At 45.3% G+C, this 24,459-nt stretch overlaps 1 protein-coding gene across 2 annotated transcripts in view; it reads left to right on the plus strand.

Annotated features, from left to right (window-relative positions):
- Nucleotides 1–242: 242 nt before the first annotated feature.
- The window catches only part of TGFBI (transforming growth factor beta induced), a 49,742-nt gene continuing 25,525 nt past the window's right edge, over nucleotides 243–24,459 (plus strand). For both annotated transcript variants that reach the window (XM_044454320.1, XM_044454321.1), the window contains exons 1-3: nucleotides 243–470; nucleotides 6,130–6,228; nucleotides 24,221–24,285. In XM_044454320.1, the coding sequence (XP_044310255.1) occupies nucleotides 349–470; nucleotides 6,130–6,228; nucleotides 24,221–24,285 (286 nt within the window). In that variant the 5' untranslated portion in view covers nucleotides 243–348. The remainder of the gene's footprint in view (nucleotides 471–6,129; nucleotides 6,229–24,220; nucleotides 24,286–24,459) is intronic.

A 24,459-nucleotide genomic window follows, 5' to 3' on the forward strand; every position in this document is an offset into this window, starting at 1 on the left:
ATTCCCTCAGGCGCGGGCGGAGGAGGAGGAGGAGGAGGCGAGACGGCGCCCCCCGCCGCTGCCTCCCCCCGCCCCGGCTCCCCGCCACGCTCCTTCTCGCCCTGGCCCGTTCGGGGGCAGCCCGCCCGTCGCTGGGCCGCCGCCCCTCCCCGAGCACCGCCAAGCCTGTCTCCGCCCCTTCCAGCCTCCGCGCTCACTCACGCCGCTATTTAAACGGGCCGCTCGGGCGGCTGGGCGGCTCACTTCCCCCAGGGCTGCCCCGTCGCCGCCAGCGCTCCTGCCTCGGCGCTGCCCGGCAAGCAGCCTGTCCGTGCGTCCGCCCGCCCGCCCGCAGCCGGTACTCTCAAGATGCGCTGCGGACTGCTGCTCGCTTTGGCCCTGGCGCTGGGAGTGACCCTCTCCTGGGCTGCCAGCAGGACCCCTTACCAGCAGATCCTGCATCACAGCCGCATCCGCGGCAGGCATCAAGGGTAAGAAGGAGCCCGAGTGCCGCGGGGCGGAGGGAGGGAGAGGACGGGGCGAAGCCTCTGGCGAGGCGGGATCCCGCCTTCTCCTGCGCCCGGTGCCTGCTGCGCTCGGGCGGCTGGGGCGCTGCCTGAGGATCGCTCCGTTGGGGTAGCGGAGGGAGAAAGAGCGGCTGGGAGCCCTGCGTGGAAGACGCGGAGCAGCGACCAGGCTGTGGGGGCGTGCGGGGCCACCTTCACCATGAGTGGGCTCCTGTTTCACGCACCCTGGTCTCTGCCAGGCCGATTCTTGCAGAAGGTGGATGCCCGGAAAGGATGGTCTTGTGCCATTCCAAAGGGCCCGGCCGTCCGCAGTTTAGGTGTAGAAAGGGAACGAACGGAAAACTCATTTCCATCTGCCTGCCCTGATAAACTTGGGATTGTCATACATGGAGACCGAATGACTGGTAGCGTGTTCTCCAAAGCAGTAAGACCCCTTTTCTCTGTCAAGCACGCACACACTCAATGGCCGAGGCTTAAAGAATGAGGTCCTAAACCAATTACAGGATGCCTTCTGTTGAATCAGCTGTATGGAGTGGTACAGAAACTTTTGAGTCACATAGAATTCTTCCTCTAAAGGAGAGTGCAGAGAAACCACAACAGAAAGGAAATAAATAGATGGAAGATGCGAATGGTAAAAGCAACACTTGCTGTAATGTTTAACATGGGCTAAGAGTGTTTGTGCCTAAATACTGCTGTGCTGCAATGTCTGCTTTTTAAAGAAATGAATATAAATTCTGGAAGGCTTTTGCATTCTGTATTGAGTTCAGATTACTGACTGAAAAACTTATAGACTATATTTGTCTTACATTGAAAGGAACAAAGGATCAATTATCTTAGATTTTCTTAAGTTTCTCAGTTCAGGTTACTTTTCTAAACTCATACATAGGACCAGGCATGTGTTGCACTGATGAAGTGCTGAAACTTTTGCACAAAGTTACATAAAACAACCTGCCATGCTGCATGTGTGAATCTGTGGACTCTGATTCATGAAAGCTTAGAAACTTTTAAGGTTCCACAAGTCTCTTGGATTCCAATCACCTCTTCGAGCCACACGCATACAAACATAAGAACAAACCACGGTCTTTTCTGAATTTCCTCTTCTAAGATTTCACCATTCAGATAGATTGATACAGAAGTCATTGCGTGGAAAGCACAAGGATATTCAAGGTATCATTTGCTCAGGTACCCTCTCCTTTGCTGGACACTTCTTGGTGACTCATCCCATGGATCCTTTTGGAGATTCCTGTGGCACCCCCCCCCCAGCCCATTTAAGATCCTCTGAGTTAGCCATATTATAAGCAGTCGTGAAGTTCAAACCATAATCACAAAAGAGTAGAAGACGTTACTGCCTATCACGTGGACTGAAACAGGGCACTGAGTGGTACTGTGCAGAAAACCCGTTGGCTACTTTGCTAATATGGTATGGGCCGCAAAAGTGTCTGGTTTTAAGGACAGAGCTAACATCTGTTTTGATAGTCTATTGATCCATTTGGTTTTGAATGTAATAAGTGAGTCTTCAAATCTTGTCCATCTCAATTACCCATGTCAAGGAGAATTCCTAATTAGCAGCCACAGTGTATTAGCTGATCCTCAAATCCTAACAAAAGAAAAAAGGGAAAAAAGAGACATTGTATTATTGAGTTGGCCAGTGTAGCATGTAATGGACAGTTGGACAGATGACTAGGGAAGAAGAAGCATATAAAAATGTACCCCATCTCCATTCCTCTAGAAGAAAGTCTGTTGGAAAGCATGGCATATAGATCTATTGTGGGAGTGTGGGCTTCAAGGCTCTTCTCAAATGTATGGTCTCTTTTAAGCAGATTTTAAACTCAGAACAACATGACAAGAGGAAACTATTTGCTGAGGAGGCTGAGCAGGAGGAGGTCTTGCACCCATCCTGCTAGAGGGATCCATCTGGTTTGCCACTGTGCGAACAGAGTGCTGGACTGGATGGTCTGATCCAGCATGGCGTCTCTAACGGTCTTACGAATGCCCTGCTGTTTTCTTCCAAAGTACTGCAGGACCTTTCTCAGTGCATTGGTATGAGAGATTTCTTTTATAGCCTTGGGTTGTCTTAAGCTATTTGCACGAGCTCCTCTTCGCTTCATGCCATGCAAATGGAGAAAATGAACTCAAACAAAACAAGGGTAGAAATCCTATCCAGCCATAGACATGTGCCAACCTTACTGGCTTTGATGGGATTAGAGCTGGCCCCAAGACATGTTGCTGCCTGAGGGAGAACAGCAAATTGTTTCCCCTCCACCCAAATCAAGGTACACAATACCCAAGGCCAGCCAAGTTCTTTTGGCACCCTAGGCAGAAAATTCTGCAAGCACCTCTCCAGATCCCAGGCAGCAAAAAGGCAGCAGTGATAAATTCATTACCACTTTGCTGCCACTGCTAATCAGCTGCCCAAGCTGGCCTAATGGGAGGCTGCTGAGGATGAAGGGGCGCTTGAGTGTGCTCTGACATTTTTCTCCCAAACATCTGCATGTGTCATGGACCGGGACAGGGTCTTTGTGCGCTGCAGCTCCAGCACATCTTCTGGGCCAGTGTGTTTTAGTCTCCGGTGGCCAGGGAATCCCATGAAGCAGACGGTGATGGAGGCAAATCAAAGTGAGATGAAGGGCTCCTGGGAGGCTTTCAGGTGTGAAGGCAATAAATTGCTCATTGGAGTGGAAGACTGGCCTGTTGGTCTACTCTTCAGTATTTGCATGGGTGGGGGGGGGGTGTTATCTGTCATGCTGTATTTCTTTATTATTACATTATATCCCACCCTTGTTCCTTTCAAAGAATTCAAGGCAGCTTAGATGATTCTCCTCCCCCTTCTCTCAGTCGTACCCTCGCAACAACCACCCTGTGAAGTAATGCGGGCTGAGAGCCTTTGACTGCCCCAAAGTAAACCAGTGAGCTCCATGGCTGAAGGGGATCTAGAAGCCAGATCTCCTGAGCCCCAGTCCTGCCCTTTTAACCATTACGCCACACTGGCTCTCCTGTAGAAGCTGACAAGCTGCATTCCTCTAGTTGGTTATTTTGCTGGTGTGTGTAAAGTTATCCATGATTGGATTAATTGCCTCTTAAGTGTGTGAGGTCCTGATTTGGATTGGAACTCTGTCACTTTGGGAAGGAGGAATTAGAGCTTTTCCCCTCCCATGCTAAAGTTTCATTTCTCCCTCTCAATTACAGTTTAGACAGCCCCCCACCCATCTGCAGTGATCCAAATGCAGAGATGTCTATTGCATTTAATCTCCCCAACATGTGGGGAATATCTGGAATTTGGGGACAAGAATGGGAGGGGAAGCTTAAGTCACCCCTCCTGATCCACTGTGGCCTTGATGCAAATCAGGGCTGTGTGGTCTTCCATTCAAGTATATATGCCGATGCATGATTCACAGAACAAAGGCATTGAGTTTGGTCAACCAGGGATTCTAGGCAAGCAGGCCACACAGCATTGTGGGAGTGAGTGTCATAGGTGGTGCCAGAGAAGGGTGAGGGAGCAAGCACTCCCCAAATAATTAGTTCAACCACTCCCCCTCTTGCTGGACTCCTTTGGAAAGGCACTTTTTATACAATTCAGTGCATTTCAGCAGCCAGGTTCAAGTGATAACCGGGGAAAAGAAGCCTTCATCCCCCATTACACTGCATGCTGGGGGGAAAGCAGTTCCCATGTGGCACGCGGGTTGCCTTGACTGAACCTGGCAAGATGTATGATGCGGCGGGTGCGGCGGTGGGGGGGGGGGGGGGCTTCTGAACCATCTCAAGCAAGCCATGCATTCTGGGCTGCTTTGGAAGCCACCCCTGCAGTGCTTTTCGCTAGGTTCAGGCACACCATGGACTTCATGAAGCAGATTGTACAGCGCATGGTCAGCATCCCTGTGATCAGGCAAACCCAGCCGGCCTGTGTGTGGGCAAGAGGAAGGGGGCATCCCTGGATGCTAAGAAATAAAGCTATTCCAGGCACAAGGTGTTTAGGGAAGAGCCTTTTCTTCAGGGTGCATTTCTAAAAGCAAATTGTCCTTTGTCTTGAAAATTGCTGCTGGAAACATGCCCCCAAGGAAACTCTTCTTTTCTAAACATGATGGGCCTGGAATACATTTCTTTTCCAGCATCTGGAATCTTCCTCTCACTTTTTATTTTATTTTGCTTATAAACAGGGCTCTCCCAGTTTTGTTTTTTGTATTATACTGTGCACATGTGTATGCATGTGCATGCATGTGTGTGTAAAAACTGCTCCCCTTGGACTAATTTTTAATCTGTTGGTGGCAGAGAGGAAGGCACCTTTCTGAGTGTCTGACATGCAACTTCCCTCCATAAGCTTTTCTCCTATGACTCCATCAAAATTAACATAGGCTTTACTTTGGAAGTATATATAGGATGCATGCAATATTACATGGCCATTTCTGTGCCAGATCTAAGGTATGAGGCAATGCTTTCTCCCATTGCAAAATGTGCTTTGGTCCTTCTGTGTCTCCTTCCAGTATGTAGATGTATATATTTGTATAGCATGTCACAGCTAGAGGGCTGCAGACAGAATGCTGAGCTACATGGGCCACTGCACTTGACTCCATATGGCACTTTACATGCACGTGCATGATCTCATACAGGAAACCTTTAAAGTGGCTTGCTGGGAGGGGCATGCCTGGGATCTGTGTACTCACAGCATCATTGCAATATGGCTGGGAAAGCACGGGTGACGAGTTTGGCACTATACTCCCATGGCTCGGTTACTTATTTATTTATTGGAGTTATATCCCGCACTTTTTCCCGTTAAAGAACTTGAAGTGGCTTACATCATTCTCCTCCTCCTGCTCTCAGTCTTATCTCCACTTAAAAGTAATATGTGTGGGGTGCCAGTTTGAATCTGGAGCAGTGTGCATTTAGTGGGGAAGATTAAATAGCCCTCCATTTGGGTCAATATAGGCTCCCCCACATCTACTTTTTAGCAAGAATTTGGGGAAACAAAAGAGGATGTGTATAGGAAGCTCAGATCCTTTAGTCCTGGTGCATCCTGGTCCTGATCTGACTGGGGCCACCCATTCTTATTCTTAAGAGGGACAGAAAATAGGCTAAACTACATGGAACATAATTAAATGTATAGTTTGACCCTTAAAATCAGACTACCAGAGTATATACTCAGCATTATTCAAAAACTCTAAGTGTCTAATGATTCACAAAATGATTAGAGTTGTATTCTGTATAAATGATTTGTTCTGTTCTCTGTGGTGATTTAATTAGAAAGCCTTTTCATTTCCAAATTATAACTCACTGTGACTCATTCCAGTAGAAGCACAGTTGCAATTACAACATTTTGAATTATTGCTATTATTGTCAGGGCAAGGAAAGACTGAGTGTTTATATTTATTCAAGGGAATGAAGAGAAGGGAAAAAATTCACACCTGGCTCGGTAAAGAAAAAGCTCTTTCACATGTCAGCTCAGTTTATAACAGTCAGTTTATCTTCTGATCTGGAAAGTTAAATGACAAGACCAATAACAAAAAGAACCGTTCTCTATACACTCCCTGCTTCTTTTCAGATGTGTTATTGACGATACATCTTTGAACACCAGGATATGAATGAGAAACTTAAAAGTAACTCCTTTTTTCTCCATTCACTTTCTCTGTAGTCCCAACGTGTGTGCTGTGCTGAAACTCATTGGAACAAACAGGCAATACATACCAAACTGCAAACTGTGGTACCAGAGGAAAATCTGTGGAAAATCGACGTGAGTACTTGACACGCTTTAAGGAAAACATGATGCTATTATGATATACATATCTGGTGACTTACCTGCATGTCTTGACACTCATCAGGCTAAACACTGTGCAGCAGTCATGTTTTGTAACGTTCCACGGTGACTCACAACATTTCTGTCTTCGTAGCACTTAAACATTTCTGTAGTAGCAATTAAAAAGGAAAGGATTATCATCAAACTCCTAGTGTGAACAATTTAAAAGTCATTCTGTGATTCCTTTCTCCTGAGCTGGGTTTGCAGCAAACTATTGTTTGCTTTTTTGCTGCTTGGTTCAGACCAGTAAAGTATGGTTTATACTTACCATACAAGCCAGAGTTAGATTCTGGTTTGCCTTCCTGGCTGCAGGGCAAGCATTAAGGAGGGAGGGAGGCAACCATGTGGCACAAAGAGAAGGGCAGGATCTAGTGATCATCCTCTGCTGGTTCGGGTGAGCAGTTTGGGGAAGAGCCATAGCTCAGTGGGAGACCACCTGCTTTGCTTACAGAAGCAACCAGGTTCAATTCCCAACATTGCTAGAGAGGGCTAGGGAGGCCCCCTGCCAGAAACTGCAGGGATCACCCCAGTTAATGGAGGTAATACTCATTGTAAAGCAACTTCTGAACTGTGGTTTGGTGCTGCACCATGGAACCCATGTTTGTTTGTTTGTTTAGTTTACATTCCACTTTCCTACCAATTGATGTTCATAAGGACAATAAAATATAGTAAAATCCAATCAACAAAATAACAAAGTATAAAAGTAAAAGCGTAACAAACATTAAAGGAAAATATATAAAAACAAGGCAGCTTATTCCAAGTAAAATGCCAATAAAACTACTAAAAGCAAACAGTAACAGCCCATTTCCACTTATTTACAGCTCAGCCGATGAGCCAAAGCCATGTCAAAATGTAAAAAAAAAGTCTTTCCAGGATTCCGGGACCTAGTAATTGAAATTTTATTTTTGGTTAAGCGCTGCTTTGAATTCAGCTGTAATGTGCTGTTAACACAATTCATGCTTTTTCTGGTTTAAGGAGGTAATTCTGTATTCCCAGATCAGCTTGATCCCTACTCAGGAGTTATGACTGAATAGGGTGCAAAAATATGCATTTAAAAAGGGCCGCATGGTTCTGCCAAAATGTCCTGCCTGTGCTGGCCCTACCCTCTAAGTCTCTGGTAGCCCTGTGTGGATGGAGAGGCCCCAAGAATTTGAGTACAACCCACTGGGCAAGCCAGGACTCTGATAAAGCGGGCTCCCTGGTCGCACGCAAGCTTTCAATTTTGTCCAAATAAATGCGATAAAACTCTCCAGCTAGTAACCCTTCTCAGCACGGAGAGGTCAGAGATGCTGACAGTGGCCGGTCGTACGCAGCTCCAGGCCTCTGGTGCATGCTAACTTGGCAGGCCACGTTCAGGAATTGTGACTGAATAGGGTCCTTCAAGTCATTCACCTTCCAAATAAGCCATCTTTTCTCAATAATGTTCTGTTTCCTCTTAAAAGACAAGCAAAAATGAGAAGCATTTTTCAGGCTGCCGGCAGCTGCTGTGTGGGATGTCCAAGGTGTCCATCTTAATGCCTGTGATGCTTCTAATATCTTAAGCCAGGAATTTAAAATAGGCTGCTGTCAGAGAGGGCGCTGAGCTGGCCGGATGGCTATGCGATCCAGTGCATTTGTTCTCATCTAAACTCACGTTTTTCCCAGACGGTGAGCTTTTCCTGATGGTTTGCAGTCATTCCATGCAAATCCAGATCAGGACCTATCTGGCTTTCTCTCGGGCCGCCTTTCTCTGTGACTCGAAAGTCACGTCTCTTCTTTCGAATTTATTGGTGGCAAACAAAGGGCCACTTCATGAAGAGATCATTTCCATGCAGTAAATTCAGGCATTGCAAGTGGGGTTTTTGAATTTTTTGGGGGTGGATGTGCGTATATTAGGATTGCATGTGTTTGTATAGATTAAACGTATGCAAATGCATTACCTTTGTTTCCTGGCTCCTTTAGCCACATAAGAGATGTTGCAAATGAATCTGAGCCTGCCGCTGCAGATGTCAGAATGCACGACATTGCATAAAGCGTCTTGAAAAGTGGCCTGGACGTGTATCACGGAGGGGGCAGTCTGCATCTGATTAAGACTGTGTACAAGGCTGGCAGACTGCCAGTCCTGAACTGAAGTCTGCTAGTCTTCTAGGAAAGGTGTAACCTCTGCAAGGTCACGCAAGCTTCAGAAACTTGGAATTTGGGAGATGAGACAACCTCATAAATGTTCATGAGAGACTCCAGGCAGCTAATTTCACTTGAGTGACTTCTATGTTTGTCAGTAATAATGGTCAATAAAAGTTTCTGTGTAAGCTGAAACCGGTGCAGTAGTTAACGGCAATGCTGGTCAGGAGGTGGGGGCAGGAGACCAGAACTGGGTGGGTAGGTGTGTCTACAGTGAGCCAGGCTCTCTGCGTTTGTGATAGTGGCTGAGTGAGATGTTCCGAAATTTTGAAAATTCAGCATGTCACTGTAAAAATAAATAAATCAAGCAAGCAAGCAAGCTACCCTCAAGTCAAAGGCATGAAGCCTCTCTCAAGAAAAAATAGTTGAAGCACTGTCCCTAGCCCCTTTTCTCTTCTTGGGCTAGCACAGGGGTCGGCAACCTTTAACACTCAAAGAGCCATTTGGACCCGTTTCCCACACAAAAGAAAACACCAGGAGCCGCAAAACCCTTTTGACATCTAAAATGAAGATAACACTGCACATTTCGTTTTTTACCGAAATGCTATGTATATCTTCATTATGATTTAGCTGCAGCTCTTGTTCAGTCACTAAAAACTGTTGTTTTTAATCTTACGTTATAAACTAGTAGGACTCCTTTCATATATTTTGAATAGGAGAACAGCTTCCTGAAGAGTCAAAGTCAGTGCTAAAGGGCTGCATGCATTAAACAGTAAACCCCATAAGTTCATCAGCAGTAAAAGCAGATGAATATACACACGTATCATGAAACGTTTGGTTTTCTTCACAACTTTTCTTCGATTTATCCATGGTTGGCCTACGGGGTGGGGGGATCTCAGTAAATTGGTGCAGGTATAGGTGTGTTTAGTGACTGAGTAGCAGATAAATAGTCAAGTGCTGTGAATTGTGACAGATCCCAAGCGCAGCTTTTAACATTCAGATGAGGGAGATTACATTGGGACAAAGAGAATCCTTTCAGCAGCATTTCGTGTAACATGAGTGCCTAACATGAGTGCCTGCAGGAAGCTTGTTTAGCAGAGGAATGTAGGGATTGGAGCTTCGAGCAGATCTGCAGCTGTGCTTGCGCGTGTTTTGAGTGATGGAGCCGCAGCAGAGGGGTTCAAGAGCCACATGCAACTCCGGAGTCGCAGGTTGCCGATCCCTGGGCTAGCAGATGCTTCCCCTGCCCTCTCCTGTGAAGCATTAGGAATAATTTTCATCCACTAGAGCAGTTTGATGTTGCTGCAAATGGGTTTTGCATGGCTGGGGGTGCAATTCTGGTGCAGGTTTAGTTCCATGCAGTCCAGCCAACCTGTGTGGAAAACACCATTCTGGCCTTACAGCACCCCTGGAGAAGTTCTCCAGTCAAACAGGAGTTCTGGATTCCTGCTCTGTTCCAAAATCAGAGTGCCTGCATGCCCCAAGGCAGATTAATATATTGATATATATCCACCGCCTCACTGATCCTTAACCCCAGAAATATTTTTAGCATATGCCTGTCCAGTTTTAAGGACACAGAAAATAAACTTTACCACAGATGGGGACATGCCTGTTGCCGCCAGCCAAGAGAAATGGCAGATGGAAAACATGTGAGCAGCAAGGGAACCTGCTCAGAAAAGGCAATGTGGAGCTTACTCTTGAAGAATTCCTTGCATAGCAACTGAATAGGAAATGTGGTAACGTTTCAGTCGCGCTGCTGCCACAAGGGCAGAGTCGCTGCGAGCAGCCAATACTCTCGCAGTGGTCCAGACATTCTGCAAGTTGTAGAGCGTTTAGTCTAGCCAAGAAAGAGTTGGAGAAAACGTGGGACTGTTGAAAAGGGAAAATAACTTGGTAGAACTGGAAAAAGAGAGCTGAGAAGCCCCCCAAAAGGGGAGAGCAGTGTCTCCTAACATCTCAGTTAAGAAGGAAGCAGCATCTCCTAGCATCTAGATGAATAGCTTCTAGCACTTCCAGATTGCAAATGCACCAATATGGGAAAGTTGGTCTGGGGAACTCAACGTTTTAAGGAGACGAAGGATGGTGACAGCAGTAAGTCGGAGGCAGGGAGAGAATGAGAGCGAGAGAGAGAGAGAAGGGTGGAGAGAATCTGAAATGTGAGCACCTTTCTAAAATGTGTGCCCTGAATGCACACTTCTCCCTCTATGGTTAAGCTATGAAAATGCCCATTTTTGGATGGAAATGTGGATTTTCAACGTGAAATTTGGAATTTATAAAAACTTCATAAAAGTGGAACTCCTGCTTATGTTTGAGTTTGTGGGTGCAGATGGGATATCATCCCCAAATGTGAGGAAGGAACCTTTTGTATGTCCCAGTGATGACATACCGTGCCCTACATTACTCTAAGTTAACTCCCATGCCCCATGCAGTTTTTGTTCCTACCAAAAAGGAGTTAGACTAGAGCAGGGGCAGACAGTCGGTATCTCCAGATACCAGGTTCCTGGATCCCTCACCATTTGCCATGCTCATAGAGGCTTCTGGGAATTGCAGTTCAAACATCTTGAAATCTGTCCTCCGCCCCCACCCCACCCCCGTAATTAGATGGCCTTCCAGGTGCCTCCAGCTCTTTCTTTTCTCAAGGTTTGCCTGTCTGTGCACAAGCCAAAATGACTTGTGTTTTTAATGTTCCCCATCTTCAGTTGTTGAAACTTGTGGTTTCTTACTTCCTCTAACAAGCCATACTGGAGGCTGAATCATGTAGGCACGGTCAGCTTGATCTTACTGAGAAAACGTTCTTCTGTGGCCACGTGGCAGACTATTAGTGTGGCTCCCAAGTCCAGGTCCACATGCATTGCAGTGCACCTTGGTTCTCATGTATTTTTGGAAGACGTAAGTTCTGCAAGACAGTTAAGTGCATTGCCCAACTATTTCTGTTGGGGAGGCAGAAGTACTGGGTGTTTGTTCAGGCGGCTTATGGAATCCTAGCCTACTCGAGTTGGAAGGGGCCAGTGAGGCCGTCCTCTTGCTCCGTGCAGGACTCCAAGTCAAAGCATTCCTAACCGATGGCTGTCCAGCTGCAACTGGGATGCTGGCAATGTGGAGAGTCTACTACAGCCAGGCTTGCTGGCTTTTGCATGAGTCCTGTGTAATGTCATATCCTATGGCAAAGTTTACTTCACGGTGAAATCTCCAGTGTCGAACGTCCAGGTGTGACATTGGATGAAGAACGTCAGTTTGCCCAAGATCAGTTGTTACTGCTCTGTTTTAGGGGAACAATATTTCATTCTTTCAGGCAGAGCTCTCTGGCTTAGACTTAGTGTACTCCTCGACTGCTAATCAGGACGAATGGACACATGCCTGTTCTTCACGTCTGGCCCGTCTGTTCACAGGACCGTGCCAGCAATTTTGGACACATGCAGGGAAGAGAGCCCTGGGTGGCAAGGCTAGCTCTCTGTGCGTTCAGTGCCACGGCGCCCACCAAGGGCAGGACTTGCCAGCTGTCTCCATGGTGTGCAGAAGTGTCAGTCAGCGTGCAAATGTTGCTGTGTTCTGCCTCCCTGTGCAGTGTCATGCAGCATCTCTTAGTTGGTCATATGATCAGGGTTAATGGCCTGTTCATATGAAATGACAAACGAGAAACATGCAAGAATTGCCTTCCCCACACCAGCCTCTGCTCAGTAGAAGGCCTTGTTAAGGCAGCTACCTGTGAAATAGCCCTTTGAAGCCATTCAGCAGCCTGTGCATTTGAAAATGAATACATCGATAAAAGCAATTGGGATAGCGGGCACAAAAGGATAGGGCCTTCTCAGTATTGGCCCTCTACTTGGAGAGTCCTGTTGCAGGCTATGGCCACCAGGCCCCATCACTGAAGGCCTTTCAGCACACCTGAAATCCTACCAGTCTGTTCTGGCCTATCCTTGAACTAAGAGTTTACTGGATGCCATTCTCTAAATGGTGTTATTTGGGTTTGATAATGTTGATGCTTTATTATTTCTATAATTGTTTCACTGTATTTTGAGGATCCAAATTTTGTTAATGTTGCTCTGGGAGGGCTGATTCTAATAGCTAGTCTATAAATCTTTTGAATAAATAACAAATAAGAAGCAAACCATGCAAATAAGGTGTTCATATTATCTGCCATTTGTGCATGAGGAAAAGGACGCTTTCGAGAGAGCTGCAAAGTAAACTCTGGAGATTCTTTAATGCACTTTTTTGTTCATGGTGGGAGCAGGGAAAAGAATGACTCTTAGCTCTGCATCCTGCTTCTTTGCAAGCATTCAGTGCAATTATTCTTTGAGACAAGAAGAATACCAAACATCTGGAGGGTGTGTCTCTCCTCCTGTACATATTACCTTTCAGTATAGATTTGCCAGAAACTTGTGATGAGCCACTGAGCTAAAAGGGAATTTCATGCTTATTCAGCCAAATCATAGTCCTAGCATAATACTAATAACTGTCTGTCTTGCTTGGGCTTGTCCGTGCCTTATGCTCTTTAGTGGAAAGTGTCATGATAGAGCTAGACTATATTTTAGGGCCCCTGGAATTGGCTGCCATCTAGAGGACCGGGTCCATGGTGACTGTGCAGGGTAGGCTCCCCTCTTGGAGGGAACTAAGTAACCAGCACACCCTGCTTAAGGGACTTGCTGCATTTATCTGTCTGTGAAAGTTGTGAGCAGTTTACAACAAACTCATGTAAAATTAGCACACGAATCATGTTACATTGAGATGCTGAAAGCCAGAAAAAAGTTCCAGAATATCTAATCCTTTCAAAAACATACCTGAAGAGGAAGCTCCTCCAGCGTGTATCAACAACTGCTTGCAGAGTGTTCAGAAAGTGCAGCTTGTGCAAAACATGGCTGCCAGAGGGCTTCCTGGTGTGGGATTTGCCGATCCTCTTAGCCTTGGCACAGGCTTCTGTTCAGTTTCTGGGCACAAGTGAAGGTGCTGCTGCTGCTGCTGCTAAGGATGTGCGACACTGGAAAACTTGTTTCATTTGAGCTTGGTGGACTGTCAAAACATTTCTGACCTGATTGCTAAAAGCAGGCCAAAGGCGGGCAGGGCTGGAGGCTGGCTTCTGTGAAATGGCTTGATATATTTGTGCAAACTTGGAGCCAAGAACCATGTTTCTTTAGCACAAATTGGGAACAAATTAGATTCAAGATGTTGTTCTTACTGTAGAAGTATGGAAACATCTCCTCTCACCTCATAGGCTTCTACTTCTCCTTGGTCACCTCGAATTTTCTGACAGTTGATTTCAGATTTTTGGAAAACGTGGCCTTCCACTCCACATTCTGTATAATTGCATGCAATTTGTGCAACTTTCTGCAAATTGTGGAGGAGAGGTTCATTTGTTATAAAAAATGTCCCAGCTTGTTTTTTTAATACATAAATTGTGGCCCATTTTCAAAGCATAAGTCTACCAGCCTTGACTTACATCAGGCCAAGTGGACATGGAAGAAAATCCAGTGTGAGTCGAGAAGATCCTTTTCTCTGTTTGATTCTTTATGCATCTTTAGTTGGTGCTTATGTATAAAACCATAAATGCTTTGAATCACCTCCCTCTGATATCTGCCTATCGTCATATGATGTTTCAGAGGCCCAGTTACATGTCTCTCCACCATGGGAATGTCTGGGAATGTCTTTTCTATGGTGGTACCCAAACCACAGAGGGTTAGGTTAATTCCTTTCTTATTTAATGTTAGGCAAGCTGTAAAAATACTTTTATTCTGGCTTATGGGAGATTTAAAAAGTATTTCTTTTCTCTGTTTCTGAAGATTATTTTGTTGTAGATTATGTCATTTGTTTATATTGTAATATCTATTTTAATTTGATGGGGCGCCAGGGGGCCGAATGGTGAGTAATAAATACTTCAATAAATGGACAAATAAATAATGAAAATACATTTGCCAGTAACAGACATGTGTGGTATTAAATGCACCTGTATTTTATTGAGTCAGAATTTTTAGAAATACATTTCAGATTTTAGTTTTCATTATTTGTGTCCTCAAGTCAAGGACGCATACATGTGCTTGCATGTACACATTTATGGAGTAACATTTACAAATTTAGAAGCTCATGGGTATCCTATGAGGATGGGAGCAGCATGGGATGGAGGTCACGCCACACTTCTCCTTTCCTACAAGTGACTTGTCCAGTTTGTCTCTTTTGCCCCTCCTTGTGAGGAGGGCAGCCCGAGGCGCTGCCAGGATATGTTGCAACTTGGCGGACCCTGCCTCCTCTTCTCCCTGCCCCAGAAGGCCCACCGCACTGGTCCTGAGGTTGATCTTCCAACCTCGGAGCTGCAGCCAGCATAGTTATTTCCATGCTGGCTGCAAGGGCTGTGTTTCTGAGGTCAGGTCTGGGCCTCCAGCTTTTCCTATTGCCATCTCGATGCCATGGAATGACTGCAGAGTTGTGCCATTACTCCTTTACTATCTCAAATGTTTAGACACCTACTAAACTGAGCACTGGCAAGGCACAGCTTCGCTTTACATTTGGCACATCTGCATTACCTGGATAGGTTCTGTCACCTCTGCCCACAAAGTTTCCACATAGATGTTCCCTGCTGGACAGGAAACTGCTTAAGTAAATAGGTCTGGTGAGAGCAGTTCCCCTTTCAGATCCAAAAGCTGAAATGGCATCTATACATCCCTCTGAAAAAGGTAAAATTACTGTGCTCAGCTGTTCGTAAGGTGGATGGGGAACTAGTGTTCTGTTGAATGGCTGATTAGCAGGATTTCCACTTCTTTGGAAGAGCTCTATGTACGTGATGCCCTTTGAATTAGAGCACAGTTTTTAGCAAATGACAGAAGGTCATTCTCACCAACCAAAGGCAGTGCATCACTGGCTGTGCATTCTTACCAAAATATTGGCGTCCATCCATCTGATCGAAGACCTAACTGAATTTTATACTTGCTTCAACACTAAAGATCACTGTCTGTTTCTTTTTAACTTCTTTCATCTCTTCCTTCCAATTTAAAACAAGAAGCTGATTTTAGCTTTCCGTGGTTAATGCATCTTTTCTGCTGAAGAGTCCCAACTGAGTCTAGTGGCTATGTATCCCTGGCACGGGCACAACTAATGTAATTAGAAACATTTGCTTCTGCAAAGTTACCTTCCTTGCTTTTCCCTCTGGGTGTCCCATTGCAGAACGTTGAGGCAGAAGCTCTTTCTCCATGCATGGGCATGCCTTCCTACAACTAGAATGGGTGCGCTGGGTGACCTGCCAGCCTAATCCTCCACAGTCTTGATGAGATCGAGGCATGTGGCCACACCTATCTTAAAAGCAGATTGAAGTTCTTCTCTGGAACTGCCTACCACTCGCACCTCTGCCTTGTCTGGGTTGAGCTGCAGTTTTCTTAGCCTTCTTCCAGTCCCATTACCATGGCCAGGCAACAGTCTGGTGCAGCCACAGCATCACATGGCTCTGAAAAGAAGGAGAAGTTGTCTACCATCAACATGAGGGGACCCCAAACCCCTGCATGACCTCATTCTGTGGTTCCGTGTTGAACAGCATGGGTGCTTCCTGAAGTAAAAATGTCACAAGGCTGACTAGACATCTTTCAGAAGCAAAAAACCCTGGAAATGTCCGTCCTGAGCAGCCCACTGCAAGACAGCCCCATTCACATCCCGATTCAGGCAGCTGCTCCACGAAGCTATCATGGCTGATGCCACTGAAAGGAGAATCAAGAGGCTTGAAGCCCCCAGCATAATCTCCCCTGTTGCAGAGGTCATCCAACAGGACTATCAAGGCTATATTGGTAGTAAATGTAAGCCTGAACCTCAGTTGAGATAGACTCAGATAATTTGTCCCATCCATCGGCACTTCAGTGCGCTCCACTGTCACATATTCTGTATTTTTAGCCTTGGATCTCCTGCCATCTGTTGACCATTTACAAAGTACTTCTTTCTTCCAGCTCTGGCCTGCATATTTGAAACCCAAAGGTCCCTGAATCCTGTGCTGGCCCTTGGAGTGAGCAATCAAAGAGTGTCTATCTTGTTACTGTCATTACAAGTTTCCCGCAAGCTGCTTGATCTGGCTTGCTCTGCTGGTCTCCATATACTTATGCACTTCAAAAAGCCAGCTACAGGCATAAAATGCCTTGGTTTGGGGTCTGGCACATGTTCCTTTCTCTGTCTGCTGTGAGTTCCCATAGCCCCACCCTGTGTGGTGTTCAGGACTGCCAAGCCAGCTTGAAATGACGGTGATCATCATGCAGTTCTGTGGCTGCATGATGATCTTATTTTCATTTGACAAAGCAAATAAAGGCACAGTACCTGCGAGTACGTCGAAGAGCTGCCACATTCTAGTTAGTTAATGTTAGGCTTGTAATACAACTACTGTAAAGTATCCGTATGAAGCGATGATCCCAACCTGTATCCTTCTCAAAGCACAACACGTTCGTTTGGGCACTCCACATAGAGAGGGTGTGCCCTTTGGTTGGAAGTAAGTCTGGCTAGGTCTGGAAGTAGGTTTGGATAACTGTCAGCATATGTTTGGATAAGCTATGGATAAATTGGCCTAAGAGCTATGGCAGCTAATGTGACATCATGGTGTTTTATTAACTGTACAGTGAAAGAAGAGCTCTGTTTGGTTAATTCTGTAATTTTCCAGATTTAGATGATGCAAGAGAAAGGAAGAAATCATTCTCCCTTATAGCTTTATACTTCCTTTCGGTTATGATTCACCCATTCCACATTTCACTGGGAATTGTTTAAGCATGTTAGAATTCTGTCCCACAGAACTGCAAGCAAGAATACCTTTAGATCAGTATTAATGAGCATTCACAAATTAGTGGCTTGGTTAACAGAGGTGCACAACCCACAACTTGTCAGTGGCTCCCAACTCCTGCTGTGAGTCCCAAGATTATCACGCTGCTGTGATAATCCCCGCACTGCTGAAATGGCTGCATCTCTGCCCACAATGCTGGGGCACTGCAGGGCTGCTGCATGCTCTGGGGCACTGTGCCCCGTGTTGCTGACCCCCTTCTTCTGGTCTGATCATAGTCTGCACACCACCAGTCACCCCCTCCTCTTTGCTCACTTCCGGGAGGATCCTCTTCGGATCCAGGAGCCATGAGGTGCCTCTAGGAGACGATTGTCTTCCAGAAGATGATCTGGTAGCTGCTCGCAAAGACCTGTACACACATTTCAGGATCATACATTTCAGAGGCGGGGGAAAGTGAGCAAACAATGCTACACGACAGGCAGATGCACTTTATTAAGTGAATTTGAAATACTGAGTTCGTTTTGCCTGATTGGGTTCATTTATTGGCAGACCTGAGCCGGCACTGGATGCTGCCCTCAGTGCTGAAAAGCTTGCGCGCTCCTGCCGTTGCCCTGGGGCTGCTTTGCACAAACAAACAGCGCTGGTTTTCTGCATAGCCATGAAGCTGAGCGCTTAAGCATGTGCCAGTTCATCTGTTTTATATGCACTTCTTTGGCGGCACGGGTGTGTGTGTGTGTGTGTGTGTGTGTGTGTGTTATTCTACAGTCATTTTAAACGTCTGAACATTTTTATTTTGTGCTTTGTCGTGCTGAATTTTACAGTGCTAATTGTTGTGGACTGCCCAGAGAACTTTGGCTGTCGGATGGTATAGACATAACATGGTTGGCTGGAAGATGCTGGAAGTGTTAAGGCTTTAAATGTCTAACATGTGTAGGGTTATGTCCTTAATCATTTTAGGAGCTTGTGTATTGTCAGACTCCCCCGAAGAGCACAGGGGCACAATCGTGCTCAACAATCAGGCTTGGTTTACTTGTGTAGGACTGCCATTTTGGAAACATACGTGTGGTTGCCTTTTTTGGTGGGACTTGAACTGCCAGAGTGGTTGGAATCCCAGCTCAAGGGGCTTGTGTGGCCACCAGAACCACAAGTAAACCGGTCTTTAAGCTGCAGAAGTCACAGAAAAGGGCACTGCTCTCCCTGTGGAAGTTCAGAATTCGGCCAAGCTTTACTTGAATATGTGATAACATGGAGGAAACAAGTACTGATAAAATGTGTAAGATTAGAATATGTGGTTTTGATTATAAGGTCACTGTGCATCTTGATTGTGATGCTTCTAGACCAGGTGTGGAGCACCCTCAAACTGAGGGGCAAATTTTTGTCCTTATGGGGTCCCAATCCGGCCTCCAGAGTTTGTCAGAAGGTTGCATTCCTTCCCATCGCCCACACCCACTTCCCTCAACCACCAGTCCTCGGGGGCATCCTGGCTCTGGCACAGTCCCACCCCCTTTCTAAGGCACACTGAGTGGCAGGAACACCTTTAGGGTGCAATCCAGGCAAGTTCAGACAGGAAAGAAAAGGCCTGCAACTTCCGGTATTCCCCAGCCAGGATAGCGCTCAGAGACACACTGGGTGCTGCGGGACAATTTTTCCTGTCTTAACATGCCCAGGAGTCTATGCTTGAGCTACACGATGCTGGGATCTGTTGTGTCTTTGTCTTACTGCTTTTGCCATTTTCTTTCCCTGCATTACCTTCTAGAGAGAGGGCTCCTAGCAGTGATACTCCAGAAACATTACATGGCTATTCTAGCTTTTTATGCTTAATGTATCTTTTCACATAAAAACAAAAGCCAAGAGAAGCGTGGGAAAACAGGAAGGCTACAAATTCTAGAAGAATTGACATCTCGACGCTCCTGTAAAATTCTTGGAAGGACACAGAGAAGTTGCACAATGGAAGCCTCATCTGGAAGCATCCCTGGAAGTTTAAGTTCATCTTTAACTACCCGAAAATGAACTTAGAATGGGCAGGACATCAGTGTGACTAATGAGGCTGTCTTGCATTTTAAAAACAAGGCCTAATTAATTAATGAGAAAGACTTCACTTAATAGTGTCCACATTAAGAAGTCAGGAAAATGTGGTCAAAGGGGTTGAGAATGTCTAGGTCAAGGGCCCTTGGGCTGAGTTCCTGCATTGCTGAGCAGTCAGTATCTGAAGCAGCTCACCAGATACTCTAATGACCATGTGGCACTGTCACACAGAGTTCACCAGTGGTTTGTTCAGCTTTGTTAATTGTAAACACTTTGAAATGACCCTCTTGAAACTGACCTCAGAGCGTTCATTTCTGAAAATTGATGGTTCTGTGATTCAAAGTCATAGCTTACTTTTCCAGGAACTGTGCATTCTCATGAACACAGAAAAGAACTAAATAGCCTTAGGACCTTCTGCATTGCTGGGCCACTGAAAACATGTTTTTAATAGCTAGAACATGGAGGGAACATGCAGATGTGTGCACACACAGGCAATAAGCACATCCATGTGTATTTTGCTGCATACTAAAAACAATGCATATATAAATGTCATGTGAAACTGTATGCAGAGAAATATTAACCATTTAAGAACAGAAGGGCCTATTTGTTTATTTGGAATAGCTCCAAAAGGATCTAATTACTTGGGGCTACAGAAATATATTTTTAATGTGAATATCTCAACTCCTGGTTGGTTTTCCTCTCCCTTGGCCCAACATTTAAATTTGTAGCAATGTTATTTGGTTAAAAGAAAGGCAGGAAAATCTCTCTCTCTTTCTCTCCTTTTTTCCCATTCTCTTGTAAACTTTTTACACTAATTGGCTTTAAATGTGTTATTTAAAGCCCGGTCCTTCAACATCCCGTCAGTCTGTATTTTGATTAATGCAGCACATATCTGCTACTTGCGCTGCCCCTGACTGCACTGCCACAGCATGCAGGATCCGTGCGCAGCCCTGTGTCCGTCCCTTCTGTAATAACCAGCCTATAGCTTTGGCGTGCCGATGGCGCCTGCCTTCTCTGGCTGTGCCACTGCCTGTCTTTTCTGGACAAAATGACAGACAAGTTGCTGTTGGGCTTTGGAAAGGCTGAGGAGTCACGGAAGGTGAGGGCTCTCGAGGCTGCTTGTGCTGAGCACTCTCCCTTGACCATTTATTATGCATTTCATCTGCTGCAAAACAGGATTTGTCTCATGCAGGCTTGTTTAGGGTTGTTTGTAGGTATCGCTCATTCCTGGGAAAGGGGGAATTCAGAAACAGGAAGATGAGTGCTGACTAGGCTGCATATCAGGCTGAGAAAGGAGGAAGGTGTTAAAACAAGGAAGTGCAGCAGGGCACCAGAGTTGATAAGTCTCTAGTCCTTGGGGTCTGGAAACAATTCTCTTACCTCTTTTAACCAGTTTTCCGCTTCTTATGTGGATGATGTTAAGTGACATCTTTCTTGTTAGTCAATCAGACTTTCATTTTAAAATGGAAAACAGCGTAAGTCTTATTGATGTTCTCTCTGCTCTGAGTTAATTTTAAGTGCATTTACAGTAATGAAATCCAACCTTGAAAAGACTTGGGGAGAGTTAGGCTGAGCTTACAGGGCAGGGAAGTCAGTAAGAAAGCCTTCTCAAAGCCTGCACTCACCACGCTTGAACCAGGAATGTTTAAGATGGACAGCTGGTCCCAGGGCCTGCCTAAGTTATGAAGGTACAGTCTCCCTCTGTATTTTGCTTGGCTGGGCTGCATTTTCTGCACATCTGCCAAAGCTTGAAAGATACATCTCCTGAACTTACTGTGGTTGCTTTGCATTATGCCCCTTTTTCTCAGGAACAAAAATGTGGCAGTAGTCCAAGGGCCCCGATAAAATGGTTTGGGGCCAGTTCCAGTAGATATGATACTTCCTATATTATGAGCAGCAAAGCAGCTAGTGGGATCGTGGGAATTATATGTGCAGTGAGCGGGACAGCCAGTCCAAGAGCACAGGTGAGGCTTCAAGATATGGTTCTACATCCAGGAGGCTTGTGTATGTCAGCATTTTCCATGCCACTACCACCGTTTGCATTGGGAAAGATACCTACTTAGACTAGGGATCCATAAATGGTGGACGGTTTATGGTGCTTCCATAAAGAGTAATAGGCTGCTGCTGCCAACTGAGTGGACATTTTGAAGCAAATACAGGTTTCCCTCTCCCAAATGTGTAGAACAGTTGTAATGTCCACTCCAGAAAAAGGCATTCCATTATAGATTTTATCTTCCATTAGGTCCCTCGGGAGTTAATTGTCAGCCTAGTACACCAACACAGCTTTCCTTACCCAAGCAGACACGTCCATTGGAGAGTTTAGACTACCATCCTAAGTTTTGTGTACATTAGGTTCCTGGTCTATTAGTCACAGCTCATTAACCTTCCGTCTGTCTATAAATAAGGCTTTGAGGAATGATGTCAGACTCTGAGAATTCTTTATGCTAAACGTTGGTGGACTTGTCTTTAATCATCTCTGTGTTTCACTCCAGTTTTGAACCAAAGTGCTGCCTAGACGAGGAGAGAATATGCAGTTAGTTTCATCCGTGACCCCAAAGTATGGTTAGGGAATATGTACGTGTGTGTGTGTTACCTGATGAGAAAATAAGGTACCAGTGGGGTGTTGAGACCTGCAGGAGTCAAAGAAAGCAATTTTCTTTAGGCAAACCATTTCCCATATGGAAAATATAATGTCTAGACAATCAGTCTGGATATTTCTGCGTAATTTTGCTTGGAAACTATGACACATAATTTATTTGCTTCTGCAACTGAAATGCAGGTATTTGTTTCACATGCTGACTCTTAATTACTGTCAGGTTTTTTAATCTCATAGTGTTCCCAATATTGATTTATGGATCCAAATCATGACATTCAAATAGTTTTGGTCGTCTCCTGCAGATGTTCCCATACATGTTCACAAGTTGCAGAAACTCATGCTTGCCCTTTGATTTCTATAGCCTCTGCCCACCTCTTGATTATACTTGCTAGCAAGCCAATTCTGAAGCGCACTTTACCAGTCAACATACTATTATTCTTTGCAGATTTGTCCCAGAGATGAGATTGTGTGCTCAGTTCAAAAAGCTGTAAGGCTAGAAGTAAAACAACCTTGGGGAAATTGCAAGTCTGCTTTTCTTATTTGTAAGAAAGCACAGCTTTTGCCTGGTTTTTTTTAATAGAGTAAGTGGAAGCATTGTGAGGTTTATTTTTAAAGCTGGTATATATATTGAAGCTTAATTAAATTGTGGTTTGCTAGAATGACTTAACAGCATTCAAAGCCAGAGAAAGAACAAGCCACCAGCTGTTAAATGTATCAGACAGTTCATTAGTTGACCAACTTTTCTTTTTTTTTCCTATAAAGCCTTAGGGTTTATAATTGGTTTAGCTGCTTTCTTTATATCACAGAGGTTACATTTGCCACTTTACTATGTTATGAGCAGTTTAATGTCCCAAAGCTTATTTAAATAGCTACAGAGGATAAATAAAGCCATCAGCATCAATGGATGAATTCCGAATGCTGCTCTATTACAATTTAATCCAAGGAAACAAAAAAGTGTGTCTCAAGGAGATAAGTGTTATTCCAACACTGGGGCCTGATGAGAGAGGAAACATTAGGCTGCTTTGTTAAGATAATAAACATAACAGAATGGCAGTGTTATCCAAACAGTGATTACATGTGGTATAGAAGCCCAGTGTTCCCAGTGTCGCTTAATCTGCTAACAAAACACCGCATTTGCAACTTCACTCCCTTTCGTGTGGAAGAGCCTCTCTGTGCCACGGTAAACAGGCGGCTGCAAGGTTTGGCTCAGAGCCTGTGGCATCGAGGCAATTTGCAAACACTGTTTACTCTGAAGTAAGGCTCACTGCATTTAAAGGGCTTCCATGCACCCAAGGCGGGAGAGCCTGTGTTTTACCAGTTGTAACTTGAACAGAAACTAGATATGTATACCATGAGATTCAGTTCATGATAAAGCTGCGTTGTGCTGACTCTCCCTCATTCTAAACTACCAGCATAGGCAGGCCCCCAGTGGCCTGGTGTCCCCTTTTTCAAAGGACAGTCCTCTATTTGAAGGGCTGCCAGAGGAACCTCTTTCATTTAAAGATTCCCCCTGTTTGGCAGGTCGCCCTATCCAATTCTAATTTAGAGATTATTTTATTGATTTACAGCATCTAAATAGGTTCTGGAGCAGTGGACAACATGGGATGGTATTAATTAATCACCCTATGAGAAGCTTTAAAAAAATACCAATAAAAGCCATGCTTGGTCAATGCAGGAAGACGACTTAGCAGTAGGCACCAATATCAAGGTAGTGTTGGTGCCTGCCTGAGCTCCAGAGGAAGGGGCTTTCGGAGAAATGCAGCTGCTGCACTGAAGGCTCTTCTCTGGGTGGACTAGTCCGTATGGAGCAACATGTCTGAATGGCCAGGCAGGTTGGCAAGGGAGGAGGCATGCTCTTCAGTGGCATAGACCAAGTGTTGCCCATCCAGGTTGCCACCTGGGCAGAAAGCGATTAGACAGGTATCCAGGACAACACAAGGCCACTAACTGAGATGGTGTTTGGTACCAAAAAGGTTCAGGAATTAGTCTGACAGGCGCAAGTTAGGAAGAGGAAGATGCACAGATTCACACCTGCTGATTGATATGTGCTCTAAAGTCTCTCTCTGTGTATCTTGAAAGGATCTGTCTCCTAAGGGGTATTTGTAAAAGGGGCTGTATGGACAGGAGAGAAGGGAACATTTGATTTCAGTGAAAAAAATCAAGCAGGAAGATCCAGGGCAGGGATAGCAGGAGGAAGCACAAGTAGACCCCCCCCCCCCCCCCCCAAAAAAACCCTCCGGCTAATTCAAGGAACAGATGCAAAAGAGATGAATAATCTGGGTGCTTTGTAACTTGGCTTCAGCAAGTGTCCATGCACAGCAGATAGTGGGACAGAAAGCCTCCCCAGGATTCAGGGACACAAATGAAAGTTTCAGGGCTTCAACCCTAGTGAGCCAGACCCTAGTGCTGGCTCTGCCCATGGTGACAGACTTTCCGGTTAGCCATTTCTCTTAATAGTCTGTGGTTCTTTCTCATTGCAGAGTGATTGCCTATGAGTGCTGCCCAGGATATGAAGAGGTTCCTGGCGAAAAGGGCTGCCCAGCAGGTAAATAAACTTTTAAAAATCTAATGCGAACATGGAAAGGTTGCTGTTGTTGTCCATTGAGCATATAAGCCTGGTAGGTAGCTCTTTTCCTGAAGAGAAGAGGTCCCAGACTTGAATAGATTCCAGACATTATGATATGAGAAGCAGCAGATCTTTTAATTTCCAAAAACTGTA

Source organism: Varanus komodoensis, unplaced genomic scaffold, assembly GCF_004798865.1.
Source record: "Varanus komodoensis strain SLA01 unplaced genomic scaffold, ASM479886v1 scaffold7_3, whole genome shotgun sequence".
Taxonomy (NCBI): domain Eukaryota; kingdom Metazoa; phylum Chordata; class Lepidosauria; order Squamata; family Varanidae; genus Varanus; species Varanus komodoensis.